The 24585-nt window shown below is 37.5% G+C and overlaps 2 protein-coding genes across 3 annotated transcripts in view; one reads left to right on the forward strand and one right to left on the reverse strand.

Moving 5' to 3' along the window:
- Positions 1-22006, forward strand: part of LOC116173201 — a 28215-nt gene extending 6209 nt beyond the window's left edge. For both annotated transcript variants that reach the window (XM_031490534.1, XM_031490535.1), the window contains exon 3: positions 21693-22006. In XM_031490534.1, the coding sequence (XP_031346394.1) occupies positions 21693-21926 (234 nt within the window). In that variant the 3' untranslated portion in view covers positions 21927-22006. The remainder of the gene's footprint in view (positions 1-21692) is intronic.
- Positions 1168-12089, reverse strand: LOC116173199 (puromycin-sensitive aminopeptidase). Its single transcript, XM_031490532.1, has 5 exons — positions 11604-12089; positions 4181-5223; positions 3410-4133; positions 1743-2114; positions 1168-1689 (listed from the first exon to the last, which is right to left on the reverse strand). The coding sequence occupies exons 1-5, from the start codon at positions 12072-12074 to the stop codon at positions 1351-1353; spliced, it is 2949 nt and encodes a 982-aa protein (XP_031346392.1). The 5' UTR covers positions 12075-12089; the 3' UTR covers positions 1168-1350.
- Positions 22007-24585: the final 2579 nt, after the last annotated feature.

A 24585-nucleotide genomic window follows, 5' to 3' on the forward strand; every position in this document is an offset into this window, starting at 1 on the left:
CTTAAGCCACGGTTTAGTGGGACATAAGATATCTACTGTAGGAGAGACATACATATAAAAACCTATTCTTATGCGATACCCATGCTAAAATATGAATTAAAGTTAAAAAAAAATATTTGAGTTGTTCCTACCCTAGCAATACTTACGTTCACCAGGCGAAGCGCTACCTAAAGACGAGAATAGACTAGTCAGAGACACGAAAGCAGATCAATAAGAAAACAAATTTTGAAATTTTGTGCAAGTTGTGAACTATCGTATACCTGCGCTTCCCAATACCAGGGTGTTTCGAAATTCGCGCACACGGACAATGGGATGGTGTTATACGACAAAAACTGAACAAAAAGTTCCTATACCAGTTTTCCATTAGACCGCTATTTTTCGAGCTACCGCGGTTTTAAAAATCTATGCTGCGCCACTGGTTAAACTTAAGAACACATTTTTAAAAACAAAAGAAAGTAAAAAGAAACTATAATTATGACGTAACAGTTGTTCAAAATGTCCGTCGTCTGCTAGCAAACAAGCTAGCACATCGAAAAAAATGCAGGTCTGATCAAAAATTGGTAGAGGAACTTTTTATTCAGTTTTCGTTGTATAACACCATACCACAGTCCGTGTGCGCGAATTTCGAAACACCCTGTGTATTCCCCTCGGTTTTAATAGTACTGAAGAGACCCGTTTCGAGACAAAATTTGATAGGTGGGTTGGCATATTTCAGGAACAATATCTCAGAAACTAACATTCTGAGGGAAAAAAGTGTGGGATGACTTTTTGTAGACAATTTACCAAGGAACAAAAAAGTACTGAACTATTCTTATCGCTCGACTCGTATAATCCCAAAAAATGATAAAAATTCAACTTTCCATTTGTCTAAAGAAATGTTCCGGTCAGAATTGAAGGATTTTTTTAATGCGTATTATTTCCAGTTTGAATATGATTAAAGATTTTTTCCCTATCAAAACCTCTGACACTTGAACACTGTCTTTTTTTGAGTTTGACATTCCAAAAAGTTGGGTTCAGTGGACACGTGGTATACTTCCAGCAAGGGAAATGAATATTAATTTTTGTTCAATTTTTTTACTAACATTTCAGATCAATTCCACTGAGAATTAAATATACATAGTCGATCAACAAAAATGATGAAAAAAGATTTCTTAAAAGCTATTTCCATTGACATCCCGTACTACAAAACATTTATTACCAATTAAATTATTAATCAATCAATAAATTACTTTAACATGATCCTGCAACAAGAAAATTATAATACATAAAAAATCAAAGGTACAATCACTGGCATAAGTTACTGAGGTACACTTATACAACAAAAAAATTAAGTAAACAATCCTATTATTATTATTTATTATATGATTCGAGATACTTTCGAATAGAGTCGGCATCTCTGGCAAGCCAAGCTGCGTTAAGTCTTATAGTTTCCACACCTTGCTGCACTGTTCTTTCGGCGCCAGGTGCTTTGTTGTTGTTGAAGAAGTTTTCCACTTCGACGGCCATCTCTTCGCTTGCAAAGTTTTCAGTTGTAAATTTGACGAGGCGCGTCAGTAGGAAACCCCCTTGGTAGCGGTCGATGAGCTCCTGCCATTGTTTCTTGAGGAAGTCCCACGCCAGTATTCTTCCCGGTCTGGTCATCGCGACCGACATTATTACAAACACAGTATCTTGCGAACGCACCTCCTGCTACAAAGACACACAATTAAGTTTGTCCGAAGAATTTGCTGGAAAACGCTTACCGACATGGCAAAATCGAGAACTTTGGCAAGTAAAGCTTCGTCTTTGGTAGCTCCTAGCGCCCTACTGATGCGGTCCTTTTCCTCGTGCAGGTCCGCCGAGCGGTAGAGCTTCAGCATGGTGTCGTAGGTATCTTTACTTCCCGCCCGCAGGATCGCCTTGTAGCAGGCGCTTCGGAGATCGGCGGGGAGATGCGGTCCGCCTCCTATGTGTTTTTCAAAGCGACGTTTCGCCTCCTCCACGGTCTTGGCGTCGTCTAACCACGCCAGACGGCCTAATACCAATCCGCGCAGAAGAGTATCCAAATGCTGTTCCCCTTTTAGAGCTTCCCATCCTAATCGCTGCGATACTTTGCACAGTAAACTTTTTTCAAACTGAAAATATTTAGCGATTAGCATTTATTTAGATTTAAACAAAGGGCGTTAATAAGGTTGTTTTATTAGAAAGGTTGTCTGGTAACTCTAAACCAATAGAATGTTTGCATTTTGAAGGCGGGAAAACGTCATCCAGAATACACATTTAAAATTGCTCATAGGTTACAATGCTAATAAAAGGGGTATAAAACATTTAGTGTTTGCAGTATATTTTTGGATTTATATGGGTATATGTATATAGTGGTGGATCTTATATTGGAAATCTTGGAAGTTTATCGACTTTCACCTTTGAAAGCAATCAAAGTATTGAAAAAATGAGTGTGGTGCGTAAGCTGTTTTACATTGCACGAGGACTTGTGAAAATGTAATCAAATTAATTTTAAGAGGTGGAAATGGATAAAATTCCGCGTTCTACAAAATAGGAACCACCCCTATGTACCAATACCTAGCCTTTGGGATTTAAAACTCTAAACATTCTTTAGCGGATGACGCCAAATAAAATGCTGTTGCGTTTTATGGAATATGTATATTTATAGTATGTACAAAATGGTAACCGAGGTGCACACGGCGAGCTCTGTCTTTGGGGTGAGCCAGATGCAGGTCTTCTGACTGATGGAGTGTGGCAGGAGGTCGAGCTGGCAAGGCGACCTGGTTCTGCAGGTGGAGAGCTTTTTGTTTCTTGAAGTGCGGTCGAACCAGAAATTGCGTTGCACTTTGTAGAGTTCGTGGCTCTGCTTTTAAACGTTTGCGGCCTGGGACGCTACGCTTTCATTGGTTGGCCGTTTGGACCAATGAGGGCGCAGCACGTTTTAGTTTGCTGCCGGATGTGAAACATTTTCTTACCCAATTTTTAAGAACGGTAGGGTCCTTGGGAAACGTAAAAACCGAGATTTTATTTACACCAGGATGAGGAATTTTAGTGTTACCGCCACTCATCTAAAATGAACTAACCTTTCAATCACGGCAATGAAAACCCACAAAATTCACAAACAAAATGTCTTTATATTGCACCAAACAGGTATCTACACCTAATATCCTTATGCACTTCAAAATTCAACAAATTTTAAACAAATAAACTATAACTCAAGAAAAATAAGCACCCGCGCGACTACAAACAACGTTGAACGTCAATGTCTGAATTCTCGATGACGTATACATTCCGTCCCTCCCGCTTCCGCCCACATAGTTAACCTTTGAAATAAAATAACCTTGGGGCGTTAAGCTCAAAACGACATAATGGAACACCCTGTATATTTTGCAAAAAACAAATTTTCGGAAAGGTGCGCAAAACTTACCTTTTTGAATTGTTCCTCGCAGTCCGTGTGCGATAAAAGTACACCTAATTTGGTCAAAATATTGCTAACAGACGACCACACTGTATAATCAGTCTCATCAACGTACGCCTGTAGTAATTTTAATACTTCGACGGTGCTCGATTGTCCGGCCTGTACCATCGCGAACAAGTCGTCGAGTAGGCCCAATCGATCGAGCGGCGGTAGCGATTTGTCGTGAATGGCGGGAATTAGGCGTTCTAGCATTTCGGGCGGGTACTGGGTGCGGTAGAAGCCGATCGTGCCGGAATTGATCTTAATCCAGCCCTGCGGATCGACGTCGGCTACGGATACTTCCATTTGCTTGGTTTGTAGAACGGTGTTAAGGACTTCTTTTGTGGGGTTGGCGGATGTGGAAACGGAGATGGGAATCATCCACATGTAGCTTTCGGTGGGTTGACTGCCGTCGGCGCAAAATTTCTGCTGGGTAAACGAAAGGACGGCGCCTTTTCCGTCGGATGATGGTTTCGAGGTAACTTTAACGACGGGAAAGCCCATCTGTTTGGTCCACGTTGACATCACCGCGCCCACTGGTTTTTTGCTGGCCTCCTCCAGGGCTTCCCAGAGATCTTCGGTGAAGGTGTTTTTGTACTGGTGTTTGGTTAAGTACAAGTTCATGCCTTTACGGAAGTCTTCGTCGCCGATGTAGTGGTGCAACATTCTGATGACAGACGCGCCCTTGTTGTAGCTGAAACGGCAACGAATCGTAAATAGCAAAGAGGAAGCCAGTCTCACCTGATGTCGTCGAAGATTTCGTCAATTTCCGAGGGGTGGCCTACTGGAACTTCAATTGGATGCGAGTTCTTCAAGCAGTCCAACTCGAGCGCCCTTATGTAGATGTCGTTAACGAACTGCGTCCAAATGTCGTACTGAGGGAAAAGGTGGTTGACGCACAGGAACTCGACGAAGGACGCGTATCCCTCATTGAGCCACAGGTGCGTCCACCACTCCATGGTGACCAAATTCCCGAACCACTGATGGGCGAGTTCGTGACCTACGACTAAAGCGATCCACTGTTTCCGTACGGCCGACGTATTTTCGGGGTCGACTAGAAGGCACGTTTCACGATAAGTTACGAGACCCCAATTCTCCATAGCACCGGCGCTAAAATCGGCAATGGCGATCAAATCAATTTTTGGCAACGGATAAGCGATATTAAAGTATTCTTTGTAGTACGGTAACACTTTGGTAGCGACTTGAAGGGCGAACAGCCCCTGCTCCTTCTTCCCGCGCGGCGTGTACACCCTCACCAGGACGCCGTCATCCGAACGGTCCTCCACGTAGTCGTATTCGCCCACCACCGCCGCGACAAGATACGTGGACATAATCGGCGTCCTCTCGAAATCGTAACGGACCAAATCGCCGACGTTCCCGACAGTCTTCACCGGCATATTCGACAGCGCCTCCAGCTTCGGCGGCACTATCAGCGATATGTCAAATGTCGCCTTAAGCGCGGGCTCATCCCAGCACGGGAAACATCTGCGAGCGTCCGTCGATTCGAATTGCGTTACGGCGGCGTAACGGTCCTCGCCCTCTTGGTTAACGTACTTGCTCCGGTAGAGGCCCTTCATCTTATCGTTCACCTCCCCCGTAAATTGAATGTTCAAGGTGTAGTCGCCTGGCGGAATCGGTTGCGAAAACGCAAATTCGGCGGTTTCCGTTTCGGGCAGTACGGATATTTTGGAAGGTACATGCTTAGTGTGCGCTTCTTTTAAATTTGCCGATTGCACAGCCAAATCTAGGGCGTTAAGTACGATCTTGTCCGTCTCTTTTACAATCTGAAACAATACACCCAATTTATTTCGGCGAAGAACTCGAGACTGATTGTCGTGAAAATTTTTATGTCCTATTCTTTCCTATTCTGCAAATCTAACGAGATGCGAATGCATAATCTAGTAGGAAACGACAATAATTTACATATTTGCAATGCATTAATTGGATATCGCGGTTAATTTGTTTACAATTCCATTGCAACTTTGGAATTCTTAGTATCTGATGATCAACGATAACTATTTAGGGCAAATTTTACTTTTTACCATTTGTAGAATTAATAGGCGCGGCAATTTATATCGTTAGACAAATCAAGATTAGATTAACGCTGCATTGATGAGTCATACTGTCATACACTTTTTATCGCTACGCTATCAGTCACTAGAAAGATAAAATTGTTTCAATTACGACTCGAACTGTACTTGCAAGTCATTTAGGAAGGAAAACCAAATATAGAAACAATTTCATTTTATAAAAATGTTATACAGGGTGTTACGTGAACTCCTACAGTCTTGATCCTAATTTTCAATTCATTTTTTTTTAAACGTTAGCCTATCTGAATGACAAGCAGGATGGATACGTCAATCAAAATTATATTCCGACATACAAATGCAACAAAGCGTCACCTTGAACAGTGTCCGCACTACACAGTTTCTGTAATTCAAATTAACCGTCGACGTTTTAAATAAGGCTTATTCTAAATCTGATTCATCCGCATCAAGATTCTTGCAAGCGAAGTTCGCAAGGAAAATTTATTTCATCTCAAAAATTACCTCTAAGAAAAGTCGCTGGGAAGACCCCCCCTCCGGCCCCATTCGATTCAGATGAATTCGTTCCTTCAGAAAATATACAGGGTGTCGCATTTAAAAAGAAAAAGTTAAGGTCAAGGCTATACCGGAAGTCGGAAAAAAACAGTCTGTTATTAACGGGCGACTTAGCTCGTTCATGATTTTGGACTTTTTATCCGCCCGTCCGTCCATCTGTGTGCATGATAACTCGCGAACGGTTTCGAATTTTCCAATTCTGATTTCAGTAATAGCGCCCAGTGAATTTAATTACTCAATGGTAATAGGTAGACATTGCTGCTCGTTATTTATATTGGTTTGAACCAGTTTATTATTATTATTATAAACATTGTTTTATAACTAAATCGAACCGATACGACAGGGTCACTTCCGGATGAGGAGTATTGACCAAATCAGTTAGTCCCCTTGACTACTGTCTACGTATTACTGAGAATAGAATTCGAAACCGTTCGCGAGTTATCATGTACACAGACGGACGGAGAGACAGACGGTGCAAAATCATGACGCTCGTTAATAACGGAACTTTATACTTACCGTTTTGGCCCTGAAAAAGTCCCCACGAAAATGCGGAGCGATAAATTCCTGCCTCACCATTGGGATCTCCGTAACGGCGAGAGAAACAGTGTGGGCTGCCTCCTTTTGTGGAAATTTTTGAAAAATCTTTGACAATCTCTGAGATATCACCGAAAAACTGAAAATGTCAAATTTCGTTTTTATTTCCCCCAGCTTAAACGGCCGGAAATAGACGGTTCCCGTTAGTACCTTCTATGGGTACTTTTTTTCGGAAAATCTGAATCTGTTACCTACCAACGCTCCATTCTTTTTTACTTCGCATGGGCGCCCTATTGGATTTTTACGAAATGAGATAGAGGACAAAAAACGTACAATAATGACGTCATACTTTGACATAAATTTACAAGAAAAATTTTAAAATCAAATGTACAGGATGTTTCCGAAATTTATTTACACTTTCATCCCGTCATAAAAATGCATTTGTTTCAACAGAATATTTATGGGTAACTAGATCTTGTTGAATCAATATGGCTATGATGGCGTTGGAGTCAAATGAATTTGTCTACATCATTCCGTAAAAATCCAATATGGCGTCCATAACAAATAAGAAAGTTATGAAAATTCTGATAATTCAGATTCTCCGAAATAAAGGGTCCATAGATTTTCGACCGTTTTTCGGTTATTTTTAAAGATTTTACAAAAATGTCAATTGTGTTTTTTTGGTCACAAAAAACAAAAAGGGTCAACTTTGTCCCCATTTGACACTGCATCTTTCACGGAGACACCAATAGTGAGTCGAAATTTGAACCACCCTGTGCATACAGAGTGAGTCAAACCACCACAACATTGTACCGTGTGTCCTATTTTAGTTGAGACTGAAGTGCTCAGTTGTTTTTAAAGATAGAGACTTACGGATTTCGAGACCTTGTGCCACTTTTTTGTGAAATCTCCGAAACCAAAGGAGTTAGATTGATTGTTTGTGGTATTTTAAGTTTCACAAAAAAGTGGCACAGGGTCACGAAAACCGTAAGTTTCTATCTTTAAAAACAGCTGAGATACACGGTAGTCTCAACCAAAATGGGACACACGGTACAGTGAACGTAAAAAAAATGATTTGACTAAATATACCTACCTTAGCCTAGAACTTTTCAAGACATTGAAATTATTTATCGCGCCTTTTTGGTGCATTTGTTTAAAAATTAAAAAAATCTACTATTGTCTGTCCGTCCCTCTGTCCGGACCCACTTTTGCCGTAATGAACTACTTTTAGGGGAATGGTCCTAAAGTCCTGGAATTTTTTGCAATAGGTGGAGCTTGAAGGTGTGCCAGGCGGCCATCAAATTTCGCTGTCTGAAGGGGAAGGCCCCCCATGAATTATTTCCCGAGATGCTGTTTTTGAAAGTAAGACGTGCATAACTTTTACATGCGATAACCAATATTGGTCTCAGATTTGGCGCACGCATGCCTTTAGTGGTGCCAAGTAAACATTTTGAAAATGGGGGAGGGGGTGAACACACGTTCCAAAAATCTAATATTTTTTCGTTGTCGTGCTAAGTACCGCAGTCGACCCTTTGTTTAATTTTCAAAAATTCCGATTCTTTATTTTCATGTTCAAAAATACCAAACTGCGTCAAAATCAGAATTCCTCCTCCCACCTCCTTCAATAATACGCCATCTTGGGGTAAGAATTTTGAGAAAATTTTTGCAAAAAAAGGGCGTACAGAAAACTCAAAAATAATTGGAAACCTAACAATTTTTTTCATTGTCGTACTACTCACGTATTGTGTTGGAACATTTTTTTTTTAATTTTAAAAACGTTGAGTTTTGATTCATTATTTCCAAAATTCCTCCCCAAGATATTGCACCCTAAACAGAGGCGCTAAAAAATTTTTTTCAAAATTTTTAAAATTTGATATTTGGGGCTATCAACATGAAAATAACGAATTTAAAATTCGTTTTATGAAAATTCGAGACATTTTCGTCCGACCATAAAATCGTTAGAACTTCATGAAACTTGGCGATTACGCTCTTCATCTAAAAACAAAACTGTCGAACGGTATTTTCATACGAATTTTGCAGAATCAGAAAGGACATTTAATAATACAATTTTTAGTATTAGTATTGCAATTGGAATTGTTTACATTTTCAAAGTAAGTACATATGTATGTACCCAAATATCAAATTTTCACAGTGCATTTTTAAGTATTTTATTTTAATTTTCAAACTGACATAACATTACTCAAAAACGCTTGAGTTCAACATGGTCCTTCGAGCCGGATAAGATAACTCGCTTGGTCACCTTTGAGTTATATTTTATATCTGCAACCTACTGTAGGCAATCTTGATCCGAATCCCATAAAATTCCCAATATTTTTGACGTACTGTCTGACTTAGTAGGTAAGTGCGTCTTTGTGATCTCTGCTTTCAACTATTTGTTGTACACTCTTCGCGTTCAATGTTTAAAATCAAGCGAGATTCCAAGTGAAAATTTAATAAGCTAACAACAAACGTGACTTAAGCAGGTCCGTAGCAGGGCAAGGTTGGGCCCCCTCTGGAAATTATGGTTCCTTTACAAAATACGAAAAATAAATCTACCCAACTCAACACATACAAATTACAATTAACTAAACTCTGAAAAAATAAAACAAGGAAACATAAACATCGGATGGACCACAACAATTACAGCACTCATAATAGACGAATCATTATGAAAAACATGTAAATTTAATTTATTAAGCAATAATCAAAAATATTTGGGTACCTGCAAAAGAAATCAGAACAATAAAAAAAGTACTACTAATAGGCCGGTCAATTCCATTTATTGTTTGTATTGTCCATTGCCCGGGCAGTAAGAAAACGAAGGGCATAATTTGTTTATATTAAAAAAAAAACGAGAAAAAAACTCTTAGTAGTAGGTATACACGGTGTCCATTTTTCGAGTGCCACTATGGGGATCTCACTTATCTTAAGAGATAGAAAGTTGGTTAAATGGGGGCAAAGTTGCAAATTTCCGTGCTGAATAAGAATCTGAAAAGAAATTTGAAATATCTTCAATACTTTTGAAGATATGACAAAAAAACGAAAATCTCGTTTTTAATTTTTTTATGATAAACTAGTCGTAGTAAACATCTCTAATTAGCACATTATTCGGACACTTTTTAATGGAGATTTCAAATATGGCATCCTGTTTTTAATTACGTTCAAGATGACGGAGAAACACGTGACAACTTTAGTTTTTCTTATGGGCGCCATATTGAATTTTGACATTTTGGGATTACGTCTTTTTTTCTCTTTACAACGATATATCACGCATACTGGTTCAGTATCACATTTTTCCTAAAAATACAATTTTTAATTTTTTGAGAAGAGTGCTTTGGAAAAACAAAACGTTCTTTTGTTGTCAACAAAAGTTTGACAATTTGATCCATTTGTCTGGTTACAGCGTTGTCAGAGAAGTAGAAATTCGATTTTCATCTCAACCGCTTGCAAAATTGCCTGCTCATATTCATTGGGTCTATCACCATATTGCTGTCTACATCTTTTAAAAGAACCATATTCGCCCAAGTTTTTATGCAGCAAAGAAAAATACCTCAAACTAGATTGTTGCCGCTCTGAATAACGCTGCAAGTATGTTGCAGCAGTCATGTGGGCAGTTTGATGAGAAGAGAAGTGTATAGTAAATTTGAATCATATCTCTTTGATCTGCACTTGAAAAAGGCATTTTCGCATACAACTAACATAAACCTAAATGTTCACAACAAAAGAACGTTTTGTTTTTCCAAAGCACTCTTCTCAAAAAATTAAAAATTGTATTTTTAGGAAAAATGTGATACTGAATCACCATGTGTGATATATCGTTGTAAAGAGAAAAAAAGACGTAATCCCAAATTTGTGAAAATTCAAAATGGCGCCCATAAGAAAAACTGAAGTTGCCACGTGTTTCTCCGTCATCTGGAGAGTTATTAAAAACAGGATGCCATATTTGAAATCTCCATTAAAAGGTGTCCGAATAATGTGTTAATTAGAAATGTCTACTACGATTCGTTTATCATAAAAAAAATAAAAACGAAAATCAGAAATTTTTGTTTTTTTGAGATATCTTCAAAACTATTGAAGATATTTGAAATGTCTTTTCAGATTCTTATTCAGCACGAAAATTGGCAACTTTGCCCCCATTTAACCAACTTTCTATCTCTTAAGATAAGTGAGATCCCCACAGTGGCACTCGAAAAATGGACACCATGTATAATTTTATTAGCAACTGGTTGTACTGAATAACTTTCCTAAAAGACATTTAATAAATAAAATTGATAATGCATAATAATATATATTATGTTAAACTATTGTCGTTTCGTTTTGTTTCTATTTACCTGTGTGTAGACAAAAATTTATGGAAATAATAGGAAGTTAGTATTCATGTTTTTTTCAATAGGTAAATATCTAACATTTTTGTACGCAGGGTTAGGCCCAAATAATTTGGGGAGGGAGGGGGGGCTAAAGTGATTTCCCAGTACAGCTTTTTCGCTGCGAGTGTCTGTTGGCAGTTTTGAAAATGAAGATCTAAAATAGTTCGCCGAACAGACGGACAGATCGACTTTTTTTCTTTTGCAAATGCGCCGAAAGACTCGCGCGCGCATCAATATCGATTCAAAACAATCCCTCGCCAAACCAATCCGGCACGCCACTGTCGGGCGAAAAAATCCATAATTTGTCATCGGCAGTAAAATAATATTTTATTGTGTCCTTGAACGAAAAATCCAAACTATTTTGGTGCTCTTTTATCGCTGTTAAAAAAGATAAGCGGGCGAGCTGTTTCCGCGTGAACTGAACTTTCCCGGCAGAGCGTAGAGAAAGTACGATTCTTATGCAACGCGTTGTGGGCATAATAAATTTGTTGTAGAGCTTAAAATATAATAATTTGTTTGTGTCCCACACAAGCGTTTAAGTGATAAATTTGTGCTTCCCTTTCAATGAATTGGTCGCGTTGGAAGTGAGTCGTTAACGAAAATGGGGGAGTGATTGTCGCAAACGTGAAAGGCGTAAAAAAAGCATATGTTAGAAATGCCTACCTGAATTTCGACCGAGACCTCTCCTTTGAAAGTGAACGTCGTAAAATCGGGTGTCAATGTGAGCTGATAGTGTTTAGGCAACACCGACGTTGGTAGACGCTGGTACGGTACTACCTCCGGCATTATTTCTTCGATCTTTGTCTTTTTAGCACTCGACGAACCACTAAAACTAACTGTAAAACCTTTCACGTTTACGCCGTCGCCGCCGCCAAGTTGTAGACGTCGTCGTCCCACTGACACAGCAACCGATTGAAACGCCGCAAACGCGCTGCCTATGCGGATACCGTAATTTCGTTCGGCGATGGTGGCGCGGGAGGAAGAGGAGGAGAAGGCACGATATAACGGAACTCTTCTCCTTCTATATCCCGCTTTTTGTACTACGTTCGCCGGCAGCAGCTGTCGTTTAATTATCCCACTCAAATGACTACCGACACCTGACAGACGTTTCCAAGAATACAAACTCGAAAACATGTCAAGGTTTTACTATAACAAAAAAAAAAAAAAAAAAAAATTCCAAAGCACTCGCCGTTTCTTTGTGTTTACTTCCAATTTTTCCTCAATCGGAAGAAAAAACGTGTGTTTGTGTAAAATCAGCTGTTCGGGACTACGCGATTCAATAGAATTCCCCTCCTGTCAGTTAACGGCGCGCCAATTTTAACTTGATCAAGACGCGACGACGAAATTAAATTAGGAACTTTAATATTCGATTATTCGTTTTAGAGGCTGTCAATGAAAATCGAATACATCTCAATCATCGCAATTATTAGAAACTAGAAATCCGATCTTTCAGTTTTGAAGACCGCCACAACTAGGGATGGGCGATAACTGTTTTCACCTATCGATAAGTATCGGGTACTTACCGATCGATATATTTTACTTATCGATATGCCGATAATTATCGAAATATCGATGGTTATCGATATATCGATACCAGGGGAAGTAATTGTACAGAATGGAGGAAGTTATGAGGAAGTACAGATAAGTACAGGGAAGTACGGGGAAGTTCGGGGAAGTACTGGAAGTCCAGGGAAGTACGGGGAAGTAACGAGGAAGTACTCATTTTTTCATATGATGCGTAATGTGACAGAAAGTGACCGAAGAGGTAAAATCTGGTAAACACTTAAAAAGTAATAAAGTAGTTATTTCCGAGTGCATAAATCTCGCCTCGTTCCAAAAAAGTCAACACCTATGATTGTGATTATCTATATAGATACCTAAAATCAAAACTTGTTGTTTCACTACTAGCGTCTGATAACATAATTATTAACCTTTTTTCCACTTGTAAAGCAGGCTTTCTCGCCAGTTGTTCAAAATAGTTAATAATGTGGTCATTATTAACCAGTAGTCAATAATGAGAACTGTCACGCTGTCAATTTTAGAAATCACAACCTGAAATTTCGCTCAATAAACGTTCAGATAAGTTCTCTAAAATGAATAATTGCCACCATCCGCCATTTCAAGAGAAATTACATAGGTACAACCACAGATTTAAATATACTATATTTAAATCTGTGGTACAACTATCACATTTCGAAAAAATTCGAACGAAACTACTCTTTGAAAATATCTCAATAGCACTCAGAAGAAAATACGGCCTCCTTGACTGTTACTTCTACCCACGTAATTGACATATTAAATTAATAAACCAAAAATTCTGTTCACTTTTATAAAAAATAGCGTTTTAACAGGTTCTAGGGGCATTTCAGACAACATTTGGCCAAATAGGCGTTTTTTTACTGATTTGGACCTGCTGAACACGAATATCGATGTTGGCACCTCGAAATCTGAACAGGAAGTTCAGAATTCAAGATGGCGGCCAATTTCCGAAAATGTTGATCTTTTCACTCATGCGACCGATTTTTTCGATCTAAAAACGGATTTTATGATCTTATTCTTGACGGAGGTATGGCACGATAATAATAGTAAACAATGATTTCATAGTTTTTGTAAAGCCTAATTTACATTTGGCAAGTTTACTGGCGGAAAGTACTTTCTGCCAGTAAACTTATTACCCTATTTCTATTTAACGGGCACTTTTCGCGCATTTACACGTGGCAAGTTTACTGGCCGACAGTACTTTCCGCCAGTGAACTTGCCAAATGTAAAAATGTCAAAGTGCGTAAAAGTGGATTCCCTTTTTTCATAGTACTATGGCTAAGTACTGTTTAAATTTCTTCACATCGCGTAAGTTTTCTGCTCGGTTTTCTGTAACCGTCAGACGACACAGATTTCCTCCTTAGAAGTTTTTCACAAGGAAGCGGATACTAGAAAAACGCTATACTTAGATACATTCTTGTTCCTTCTTCCTAACTTCGAGGTTTCAGGAGCTGCGAAGCTTTAGATCTAACAATTCTGAACTCCATTCTCTTGGGATTCCATCTAATCTTCTCTAGCATTTCATTGATTTCCATCATTATGGCATATCAGGTGTAAATCTCAAGATGACCTTTTTTTATCTTGTAAATTATGATCTACCTTATCTATCCTTGATTTCCTGGGGGAAAGAATTGAAAATAGCTACATTCCCATTCTCCCAACGTTAGATTAATTCCGAAGGCTGCTCTAGATATCGTCCTTTGTGGTTGTAAATAGAATTGCTCGTCAAAACTTTGTAAATGTTGCAAGGCTCAATTGATTTGTACTACCTAATTCTCTAGAAGACGATTGACCTAACACCATGAGAATAACGAAGGTGTTAATAAGTTTCTATTCACTTTTCTATATGCTTTCATCATTGTTTAAATACTTTAAAACAATGGCTTTCATACTTTAAAATAATAATATATCCTGAGGAACGGTAATTAATACCTAGCAAAATAAGAATCTTCCGAAACACCGCAGTATAGTTGAACTCCCTTCATTTTTTTCACTTATAATTGCACAAGAGGTTTGTATTTTACCGAGTAAATTTGGGTTGTTTAGGTAATGAAAATCTGTTGCCTAGCAATTAGACGAGAAAAACTGTCAACTAATAAAAATGCGACACCGCAGGTGGAGCATTTTTAGGTTGACAGTTTTTCGAGTTCAATTGCTAAAAGGCAACAGATTTGAATTGCAACAACACAAATTTACTCGGTTTAAATACAAACCTCGAGTGTAATTCGGCAGGACAATTTAACGAACAAGAAATTCGCATAACTAATCAATTACTGACAGACGTCAAACTAGTCATATGGGAAAGGATAATGCGATAATTGGTTCGAAAATGAATAAGTGAAAAAACCACTAGTGCATTTGTCGCTGGAAAAGTTGCAGGTAACTTTTGCCGCTGTCAAAGTGACAATTTCACTGCGGCTTATGCGATTTTTTATACATGAGTTGAATTGTCATTTAAAAATCGTCTGACGGTTACAGAAAACGTTTCTTTCATCATTGAAGCCTCCAGCAATCACCAGTACGCCGTCAAATGAGGCCTCTTCAAGATGATGCGACAAGAACTCGATCAGATTTCTTTTGTTTTCCTCTAATGAAAAGAAGTTCTTCCAAATGTGAGATAAGGGAAAACATTGCGGATATCTATCACACGACGCACAGGAACTAAAATGCTTGCCAAAACAGAAATAATTTAATAATTATACGATGTGAAGAAATTTAAACAGTAGCTATAGTACTATGAAAAAAAGGTTTCCACGTTTACGCACTGTCAGGTTAGAAAAACTATGAAATCATTGTTTAAACATTTGGTCACGATTATTATCGTGCCGTACCTCCGTCAGGAATAACATTATAATCCGTTTTTAGATCGAAAAAATCGGTCGCATGAGTGAAAATATCAACATGATCGGAAATTGGCCGCCATCTTGAATTCTGGACTTCCTGTTCAGATTTCGAGGTGCCAACATCGATATTCGTGTTCAGCAGGTACCAATTAGTATAAAAAGCCTATTTGGCCAAATGTTGTCTCAAATGCCCCTAGGACAGAGAATCTTCAAAAAGTGAACCAGTCTACAATATAGATCTGTTAATTTAGAGGACTTCAAGTACCTCGTCAAGTACTATGCGATCAAAAATGAGTTGCTGTCGAGTCGCCTTTGGAATTTTTGTTTACATGGTAAATCGTACTTAACTTGAATTTCCAAAGGCGATTCGATAGTAACTCATTTTTGATCGCCCGTTACTAGTAGTGGAAGAAGTAGTATACAGGATGTCTTAAATTGAGTAGATACCTTACATGGCCATCTTTGTTATTATTATACTTACAGATTTGGTTAAATTGGAACAGTTGTATAGTTTTTGATGCTAATGGATATTCCGATTCCGATGCGAGATTTTGAAAAAATAAATGGTTTCGTAGGTAATTGATAAAAAATGAAAAATCGCCATTTTTAAAAAATTCAAATATTTTAGTAACACACAGAGCTATCGAAAAAAGTTTGAAATAAGATTCGATGGGATAAATTCAATGAGTGTAGAAAAAGATTTCAAAATACCGGATTTCCAGATATTGACATCAACTTCCTTATTTTAAATGGACGCCATATTTGACCTTTACGTCACTCGATAGAGACAAAAATACAAAACCAGCTAGCGAGACAACTAACGAACGAATTTGGTTTCAATCACAATCGGCCATGGAATTATTGCCATAAGAAATACATTGTAAATTTCGAGGCAAAAATGCAAGGTTGATTCCCAAATGAAATAATGTTTAGTATCACTGGTTTTGTAATTTTTTCTCTATGGAGTGACTTAAAAATCCAATATGGCGTCCATTCAAAACAAGGAAGTTGATGTTAATATCTCTAAAACCGCCATTTTGAAAAAAAAATTCTATTGAATATCCGTTGAATTTATCCGATCGAATCTTGCAACTTTTATTTGAAACGATTTTCGCATTTTTCCAATTATCTACTACGAAACGAATTTATTTTTTTCAAAATATCGCATCGGAATATGCATCAACATCAAAGACTACACGTAAACTTTGCCAATTTAACCGAATTTGTAAGTATAATAATAACAAAGATAGCCCATGTTATCCTACTCAATTTAAGACACCACGATAGAGAAGTCTATTACGCACCTTACATCCCTCGGCGCAAGCGCCTCAGGGTGTAATCTTCGTGCTTAGGCAATAATACTAGACTTCTCTACCTTGGTATATAATGTACTGTTACATAATCACATAAAATATCAATAAAATCAATCCCTAACCTAATAATTATTTAAACAGAAATTTTGAAAAATCTTGAATAGCTTGAAAACCTTTGATGCTGGGTATAGGGAAATGTGGTATCAAACGACGTAGATCTTCATGTAGATGACGGAAATAAAATATAGGGTGTTCTATTTAAAAGCTGTTAAAACTGGAAGTGACACAATGATGATAATATTTTCTTTCGATAGATCACATTTTCAGATTTCAATTATTAATGGGAGTCTGAATACTTTTAGGTAACGGTTTGCGTGATTACCGATAAATTAGTATTGTTAAGTATCCATCTATAAATATTATTATTGTTCCGTACATATGTTTTTATTATAAAATTTTGCAATAAATGCTGGCAGGACAATTATTTATGTCTTAATTTCTTTCATATTAAAAATTCTTTCAAACCTCATGTAAATACAAAGGTAAATATTAAATAGGTAAGTGTGAAAATAAATAATGATTAATTTTTTTTTTATTCTCCTTTAATTATACAAACTGCCATAGCTTATTTAGCAATAAGTATTTTATAGGATTGAATTAATTATTACAAAATGACATGTGGGGCAGAATTCCAGCGAAGTCTCCCCTTACATTTTTAATATGTGATGTATGCTATGAAAATAATATAGGTAGGTATAGTATTTGACAAAAGCAGTTTACAGTTTATGTTAAAATCTTGTAGGTAAGTCAGATGGTTTGAAACGTTTAAGTCTTCTGGGTTCATCATTATTGTCCATAAGCTGGTGCACAGAATCGTTGGGGTGAACGGTCAGTCTGTCTTTGTATCTTACACTGAAGTTTTTAATTTCTAATTTTTCATTTCATGTATAGTATGCATTTCACATCCATTCGCATTTGGCATGTAATGCATTTTTGTGGACACGTTATAAGCGTTATTACGTATAACACTCAAGAAGCAAATCTAAAGTCTATATCAGTGTCTACTTACAGTAGAATTTCGGGAAAGTACAAGGGAAGTTTGGAGGAAGTACAAGGAAGTACTGGGAAGTACGGGGAATTTTATATTGTTACGTGTTAACAAACCTTTTTGGCGTTTTTTATTAGCCACAGACCCAGTTTCTCTAAATTTTTGAACCAATTCCAAAATGTACTTACGATGGACCTGTCGATTCTGGTGTTGTAGATTAAAGAGCTGGGTAGTTCTATTAGCATTTTCATTGTTCGCAAAAAAAAGAGAAATTATCAACTCTTTCAGCAAGTAGTGAATAAACCATTATCACTGTTCAATCAATTTTGCAACTAAATAACTTTAAAGCGTTATGCGTCACTACTATGATCTGACAACAGTAATTGATAATTACTTCAAAATGCTGCTATAGTAACGAGTATTAAAAGGGAAAAAACCAACAACAAAAAGTACGGTTCAGAATGTAGAACAACATTTTCGGATTTATGGCTCAGTGGTAGAGCATTGGGTTATAAATCCGGAGGTCGGGTGTTCGAACCTGGGTTGAGGTGAATTTTTCATCTGTGGCGGAGATGAAAATTACCTTAGACCAGTTCCGAGCATTCTACCGGCTACTCCGAATTAGGTTTTCCTGCAGTTTTCCTAATTCGTAAGGTAAATACCGGAGTAGTATAGACCAACTTAAGACCTTCTGCAGAGGCACCTCTAAATAGCATTATGCGGGTCACTCTGTAATTGGGCGCATGCCTGTTGAGGGCCCAAAACAAGAGAGGGATCAAATTAAAATTAAAATTAAAATTAAAATATTTTTTTGTATTTATTGTTATATTTATTTTTGTTATTTAACTAATTCATTTACAAGAATTTTTTTTATAAGAAAATGTTGACACGTTTTTGTAACTTTTATTAGCCCCTGTATCGGCTAGGCAAATTAGTAACGATTTAAAATTTAACTTATAATCCACATAAAACTACCTTCAAAATAAGGTATCACTCGACCACCCATTCGATTTAAAATTTTGGGGGCGCTTGTCACTCCCGCTACGGCTTTGCTCTCAGGGGGGGGGGCGAAACTAGCAAAAAAAAAGGTTCCCCCTTGAATAAAATATTGACGGGTCCGAGAATTTTTTGGTGGATGTTTTGAGGTCCGCACGCTTCGTTTTCAAATGGCCACCCTGTACTGATCTGATTGAATGAATTTGATTTATAAAACAGCGACAGTATTTAACCACAAGTGCCAGCTATCACCAATTAATGATTTGGGCTTAGAATTATAAGGATTGACGTCTAGTTTTTTGAGCACGAGCAGTCCCGTACTGTTACGTTAGGTTGGCCGCACTTGTAACAAAAGAAATTCCGTCTTGCACCACAATTTCGGAAAGTATGGTTTGGTTGGTGACAATTTCAGCACGCATTTTGAGTATCTTAAATCCCTCAATGTACTTTTTAAAAATGCCCCACAGTTGCATGTTGACGCACGCTTCTTAATTTCGACGGTGCAGTCAGAAACAAATTACCCTGGTTTGACGATTGGCAAATTACAAATTTACAAAATTACAGAATATTAACTTATATCTCTATGACAACCGTTCAACAAAAATTGAAAATTCGTACCAAAAGCGGTTAAAGGGGTAGTCTCCGTCATGCTGTTAAATATTTTTGTTAAAGTCAATCACTCAAAGGAACCCTAGAAGGAACCCATTTAACATAATATTCTTATTTAGTAATACCTCACCCACTTGGGTCAAAAATGTCCACAATCTAGGTAAGAAAAACAATTAAATGCATTGGATCGGTAGAATAGAATAATCTGTAACGTAAAGAAAATAATTGCAAATATTAATTCATTTAATAGACACACTAGTCTATAATAATTTGCATTTGGTCTTTCCTGCTGTAATGTCAGTTGTGTGAAAAACTTGGGCTTGGGGTACGTTTTTATAAACAATATCGATGTGAGTTTATTCAGTACGCTTGTTAAATTCGATCGGGACGCCCACACATCAAGTGCACGTAAACAAGAACGAAAATGTTTTTCATAAAATTGTGTTTCGTACTAAGTGCGTGGTTGTTTTCGCCTAGCGAACAGTTGTTAAAAGGCGCAAATAATTCCTCGACTCTAACTTGCATTTCGCGATTGGCGCGGCACATTTTTGCGAACGACGAAATTGTGTATACGGTTTCGGACAATTTTGACCACTATACCTCCCACCTGCTTCACAATGCTCTGATAGCGATTGATCCATTTAAAAAAGTACACCTAACGGGTAACTATTACGCGAAAAATTGGGTAATACAGGCGGAGAGCGCGAAATCTCTGTCGGAATTGTTAGAGCGCCTGAATTCGAGCGCCATTTGGGATCCAAGCGTTTCGCCTACAGGAAAATTTGTGATTTCACTACCTCCCAGTAATCTAACAGAAGTGTTTATGAACTTGTGGAGGTACAACATTTTGAATGCGGTTGTTGCCATCTATAAAACCGAGCAGGTTGTATTTTACACTTGTAATCCTCACTACGGTAACAAATGTGGAAAGACTGCAGAATTCTTCCAATCTGAAGTATGTAGCGAGGAGCTAAGTGTGACTTTCGGAAAAGATTTACGAAGTTTTCACGGTTGCCCAGTTTACTTTGTCAATCCAAATATTAAATTGCTTGTGCAAGCCAAAAAGGTCTGCATACCAACCCGTTGCCATTCCATAATTCTTATCCTTAAAACTCTTCATGAGCAGCTTTCGCTAGGTATCGAACTAATTGACGGTGATATTTTCACGATATCAAAAAGATACGACTTGGTGTTGTATGCCATCACTCGACAATCAGAAAATCACTGGCAACATTTTGATGAAAGTTCGACGCTTATCTCCAGTAAAATGTTTTTTGTGGCACCTCCTCCTCAAAAAATACCGCTGATTCAGATGCTGGGATTTATTTTTAAACCGGAAACATGGCTGCTCGTCCTTATTTTTATTGCACTGAAAATGATTGTGTGGTGGTTGTATCTGTTAAGTGTAGATCGCACTCATAAAATAAAGAAACTTTTCGAAGCGTTTCAAATGTCGCAGCTCTCTGGTTGGGTGTCGGTGTGATCAAGCTGCCAAAGAAACGTATGTTTAAATGCTTCCTCCTATCCATTTTATTTTATTGCATACATATTCAAACTGCATTTACGTCCAACCTCTTTAAATTATTGACCGTAGAAAAATACTCGACGTCCGTGCAAACCGTGGAAGAATTGGCGGATTCTGATCTCCAGATTTGTGCACCAGACACTTACCGCACATTTTTCCTAAACGAAATCCTCGCGAACGATACCTACATGAAGATTAAGCGGAAAATGCGCTATTTTCCCATGGACGTAAGGCCTTATCCTCACGAACGCGCGTTAATATTTCGTGAGTGCGCCGCAATAATCGCAGATGTCGATTTGTATTTCCTGCGATGGATGTACAATAATATAACGATTGACGTTATAGAAGATACCTCTGTGCTGAACGTAATTGAAAACTCGTTCGTAATGAGAAAGGGCCATTACTTCATGAGGACACTGAACGCAATTCTTGCACAATTGAAAGAATCGGGAATATACCAGATCAGCCAGCAAAATATAAAGGCATCTCTGCATGAACCGGTTCATTATGTTCCAGTTAAAGCATTGAAATTAGAGCACCTGTACGTGTTTTTTATAATTTTTGGTGGTGGTTGCTGTTGTGCTGTGGTTGCATTTGTTTTGGAACTGCTTACATACAAGTGGTACCATTGTAACAAATCGTCAAGTTATTAGGTAAATGAGTTACCATTGCTTTAATTTTTAGGTAACAATCTGCAAATATTTATGAACTTATCTTTCTTCAACCCCAAGAAAGTTACTCCTTTTTTCTTTAATCCAGAACAGTATTCACGAGTTTATCTATCCCTGTCCAACATGTCCTTTAAACCGTTCCTAGAGGAATTTTGTGCGATTCCTTTCTTATTTACAATGCAATGACCTAATTATTGTTATGTTGCAGGTAAAGTTCAGCAACTTGAACCGCCAATTCTACACCCACTTCTGTCGTCTGCGAACAACCCAAAACGGTGCTGTCTGGCAGTCTCAGCACCTGTACAACTGCATTCCGGAAGCCGTCAGGAAACTCCCAATGCGAAGATTCAAAGAGGTACTAAAGTCTTTTTTACTCAAAAAGGCTTTCTACTCCCTCGACGAATTTACAACGATCGGCAGTAAAGAACACTTTCAGCTCTGAATTCACTCTTGCACACTTTTTAATATGTATTGTGTTATATGTTGGCTCGAACTGTTTGTGGTAATATGTATGTTTTTGTATTAGTAATGTCTTATATATCTTTTTTTACAATGACCAATGTAAGTGCTCCACACATTACCATGATAAATATATTATTATTAATTCTGGTATCAAATTCACTCGAACTGCTTCTACAGCTTTCTTCGGCTTCTACTGGGTTGTTTCGATGGGAGATTAGGTACTTCGAGTCCTATAGGATTATTGGTGAGTACCTTATCTATTTCTGAAGCATTAAACGTGTGGTCACATCGGAACGTCAATAGAATCCAAAACAATTCGTACTTTTTCGATCAGACTTCTCAATCAAAAGTTATAGACTAGAAACCAATTTCGAAAGCAAAATTCAAAGGGCTGTAACTTTTGAACTAGTAAATCAATCTTGGAACTATTTGAAATTATGGATTCTACAGGCCTCATTCTATAAGAAAATTTTTTTTCCGGGTCGATCTGAGACAATTTTTAGCTTCCTAGCATGTGCTAGGTAGCTATTGCGATAGCCGTTTTTTGAACATTTCAAAATTTCATCAAATGTCGACGTTTTAGACCATTTTAAGCAACTTTTAAAGAATAAAATTTTTTTCCGTCTGTATGTACGTACGTACGTACGTACGTATGTACGTACGTACGTACGTTTGTTGGCAATTTTCTGAGAAAACGGCTCGACGGATTTTGTTGAAATTTTGTATATATGTTTTAGGCATACCGAACAGAAAAATAACGGGCCGGATTTTTGAAAAAAAAATTTGGAGCGCCGTAACGGCATCGAACTTTTTTTTTCAAATAGCAACCTAAAATTTTTATTCTATTATTTGGAAGACCTTATTTTCCTGTGTACAACCTACAAAAAATTGGGCCGGGTTATATTATCAAAAAACGGAGAAAAAAATTGTCAAAGTCAAAAAATTGTGTTGCATAATGTGCAAAACGCAACGATCTTGTTTCTGAAGCAATTTAAACGAAATTTCTATGGTAAGTCCCTTTAATAAAAGCAAACAAAATTCATGCGCAAAAATCGTGTTGCGCATGCGCAGAAATGCAATTTTCTTGTTTATAGAACAATTAAAACGAAATTTGGATGGTAGGTTCTCCTAATAAAAGAAAACAAAATGCATGCGCAAAAAATCGAGTTGCGCATGTGCAACATCCAACTTTGTTATTCATGGAGCAATTTTAACGAAAATTGGATGGTAGGTCCCTCTAATAAAAGCAAACAAAATGCATGCGCAAAAATCGTGTTGCGCATGTGCAGAAATGCAACTTTCTTATTTATGGAACAATTTTAACGAAATTTAGATGGTAGGTCCTTTTAATAAAAGCTAACAAAATGCATGCGCAAAAAATAGTGTTGCGCATGTGCAACATCCAACTTTCTTATTTATGGAGCAATTTTAACGAAATTTGGATGGTACGTCCCTCTAATAAAAGCAAACAAAATGCATGCGTAAAAAAACATATGTTGGCAATTTTTGGTTTCAGCTAGGAAGCTATTCTGTCAAGAATTTGACACCTGGTTTTTCCTAGTCTCAAAAAAAGGCAGTGTATAACCTTCCTTTTTTGTCAAAAATCGACTGCACCAAAATTTCTCGGGAAAACACTTTTTCTTATTAATTTTGGTGCGTAGAATCCAAAACAATTCGTACTTTTTCGATCAATTTCCATTTCGATCCATTCTATAAGAAAATTTTTTTTCCGGGTCGATCTGGGACAACTTTTTTCCGAACCTCAAAAAAAGGCAGTGTATAACCTTCCTTTTTTGTCACACTTTTTCTTATTAATTTTGGTGCGTAGAATCCAAAACACTTCGTACTTTTTCGATCAGACTTCTCAAAAAAAAGTTATAGACTAGAAACCAATTGCGAAAGAAAATTCAAAGGGCTGTAACTTTTGAACTAGTACCGCAATCTTGGAACTGTTTGAAATTATGGATTCTACAGGCCCCATTCTATAAGAAAAATTTTTTTCTGGGTCGATCTGGGACAATTTTTTTTCCGAACCTCAAAAAAAGGCAGTGTATAACCTTCCTTTTTTGTCAAAAATCGACTGCACCAAAATTTCTCGGGACAACACTTTTTCTTATTAATTTTGGTGCGTAGAATCCAAAACAATTCGTACTTTTTCGATCAGACTTCTCAATCAAAAGTTATAGACTAGAAACCAATTTCGAAAGAAAATTCAAAGGGCTGTAACTTTTGAACTAGTAGCCCAATCTTGGAACTGTTTGAAATTATGGATTCTACAGGCCACATTCTATAAGAAAAATTTTTTTTCCGGGTCGATCTGAGACAATTTTTTTTTCGGGGCTCAAAAAAAGGCAGTGTATAACCTTCCTTTTTTGCCAAAAATCGACTGCACCAAAATTTCTCGGGAAAACACTTTTTCTTATTAATTTTGGTGCGTAGAATCCAAAACAATTCGTACTTTTTTCGATCAGACTTCTCAATCAAAAGTTATAGACTAGAAATCAATTTCGAAAGAAAATTCAAAGGGCTGTAACTTTTGAACTAGTAGCCCAATCTTGGAACTGTTTGAAATTATGGATTCTACAGGCCCATTCTATAGAAAATTTTTTCCCGGGTCGATCTCAGACAATTTTTTCTTC

The sequence above is a fragment of the Photinus pyralis genome, unplaced genomic scaffold, assembly GCF_008802855.1.
Source record: "Photinus pyralis isolate 1611_PpyrPB1 unplaced genomic scaffold, Ppyr1.3 Ppyr1.4_LG6, whole genome shotgun sequence".
NCBI classification, from domain to species: Eukaryota; Metazoa; Arthropoda; class Insecta; order Coleoptera; family Lampyridae; genus Photinus; species Photinus pyralis.

What these genes read in the sequence shown, in the direction of transcription:
- LOC116173199 (XM_031490532.1), bottom strand. Translation starts at nt 12,074, where the DNA reads ATGTTTTCGAGTTTGTATTCTTGGAAACGTCTGTCAGGTGTCGGTAGT. An exon ending in GAAATCTTCGACGACATCAG is followed by an intron (nt 4,134 to 4,180) that starts GTGAGACTGGCT and finishes TTGCCGTTTCAG; the next exon opens with CTACAACAAGGGCGCGTCTG. An exon ending in TTCTCGATTTTGCCATGTCG is followed by an intron (nt 1,690 to 1,742) that starts GTAAGCGTTTTC and finishes GTGTCTTTGTAG; the next exon opens with CAGGAGGTGCGTTCGCAAGA.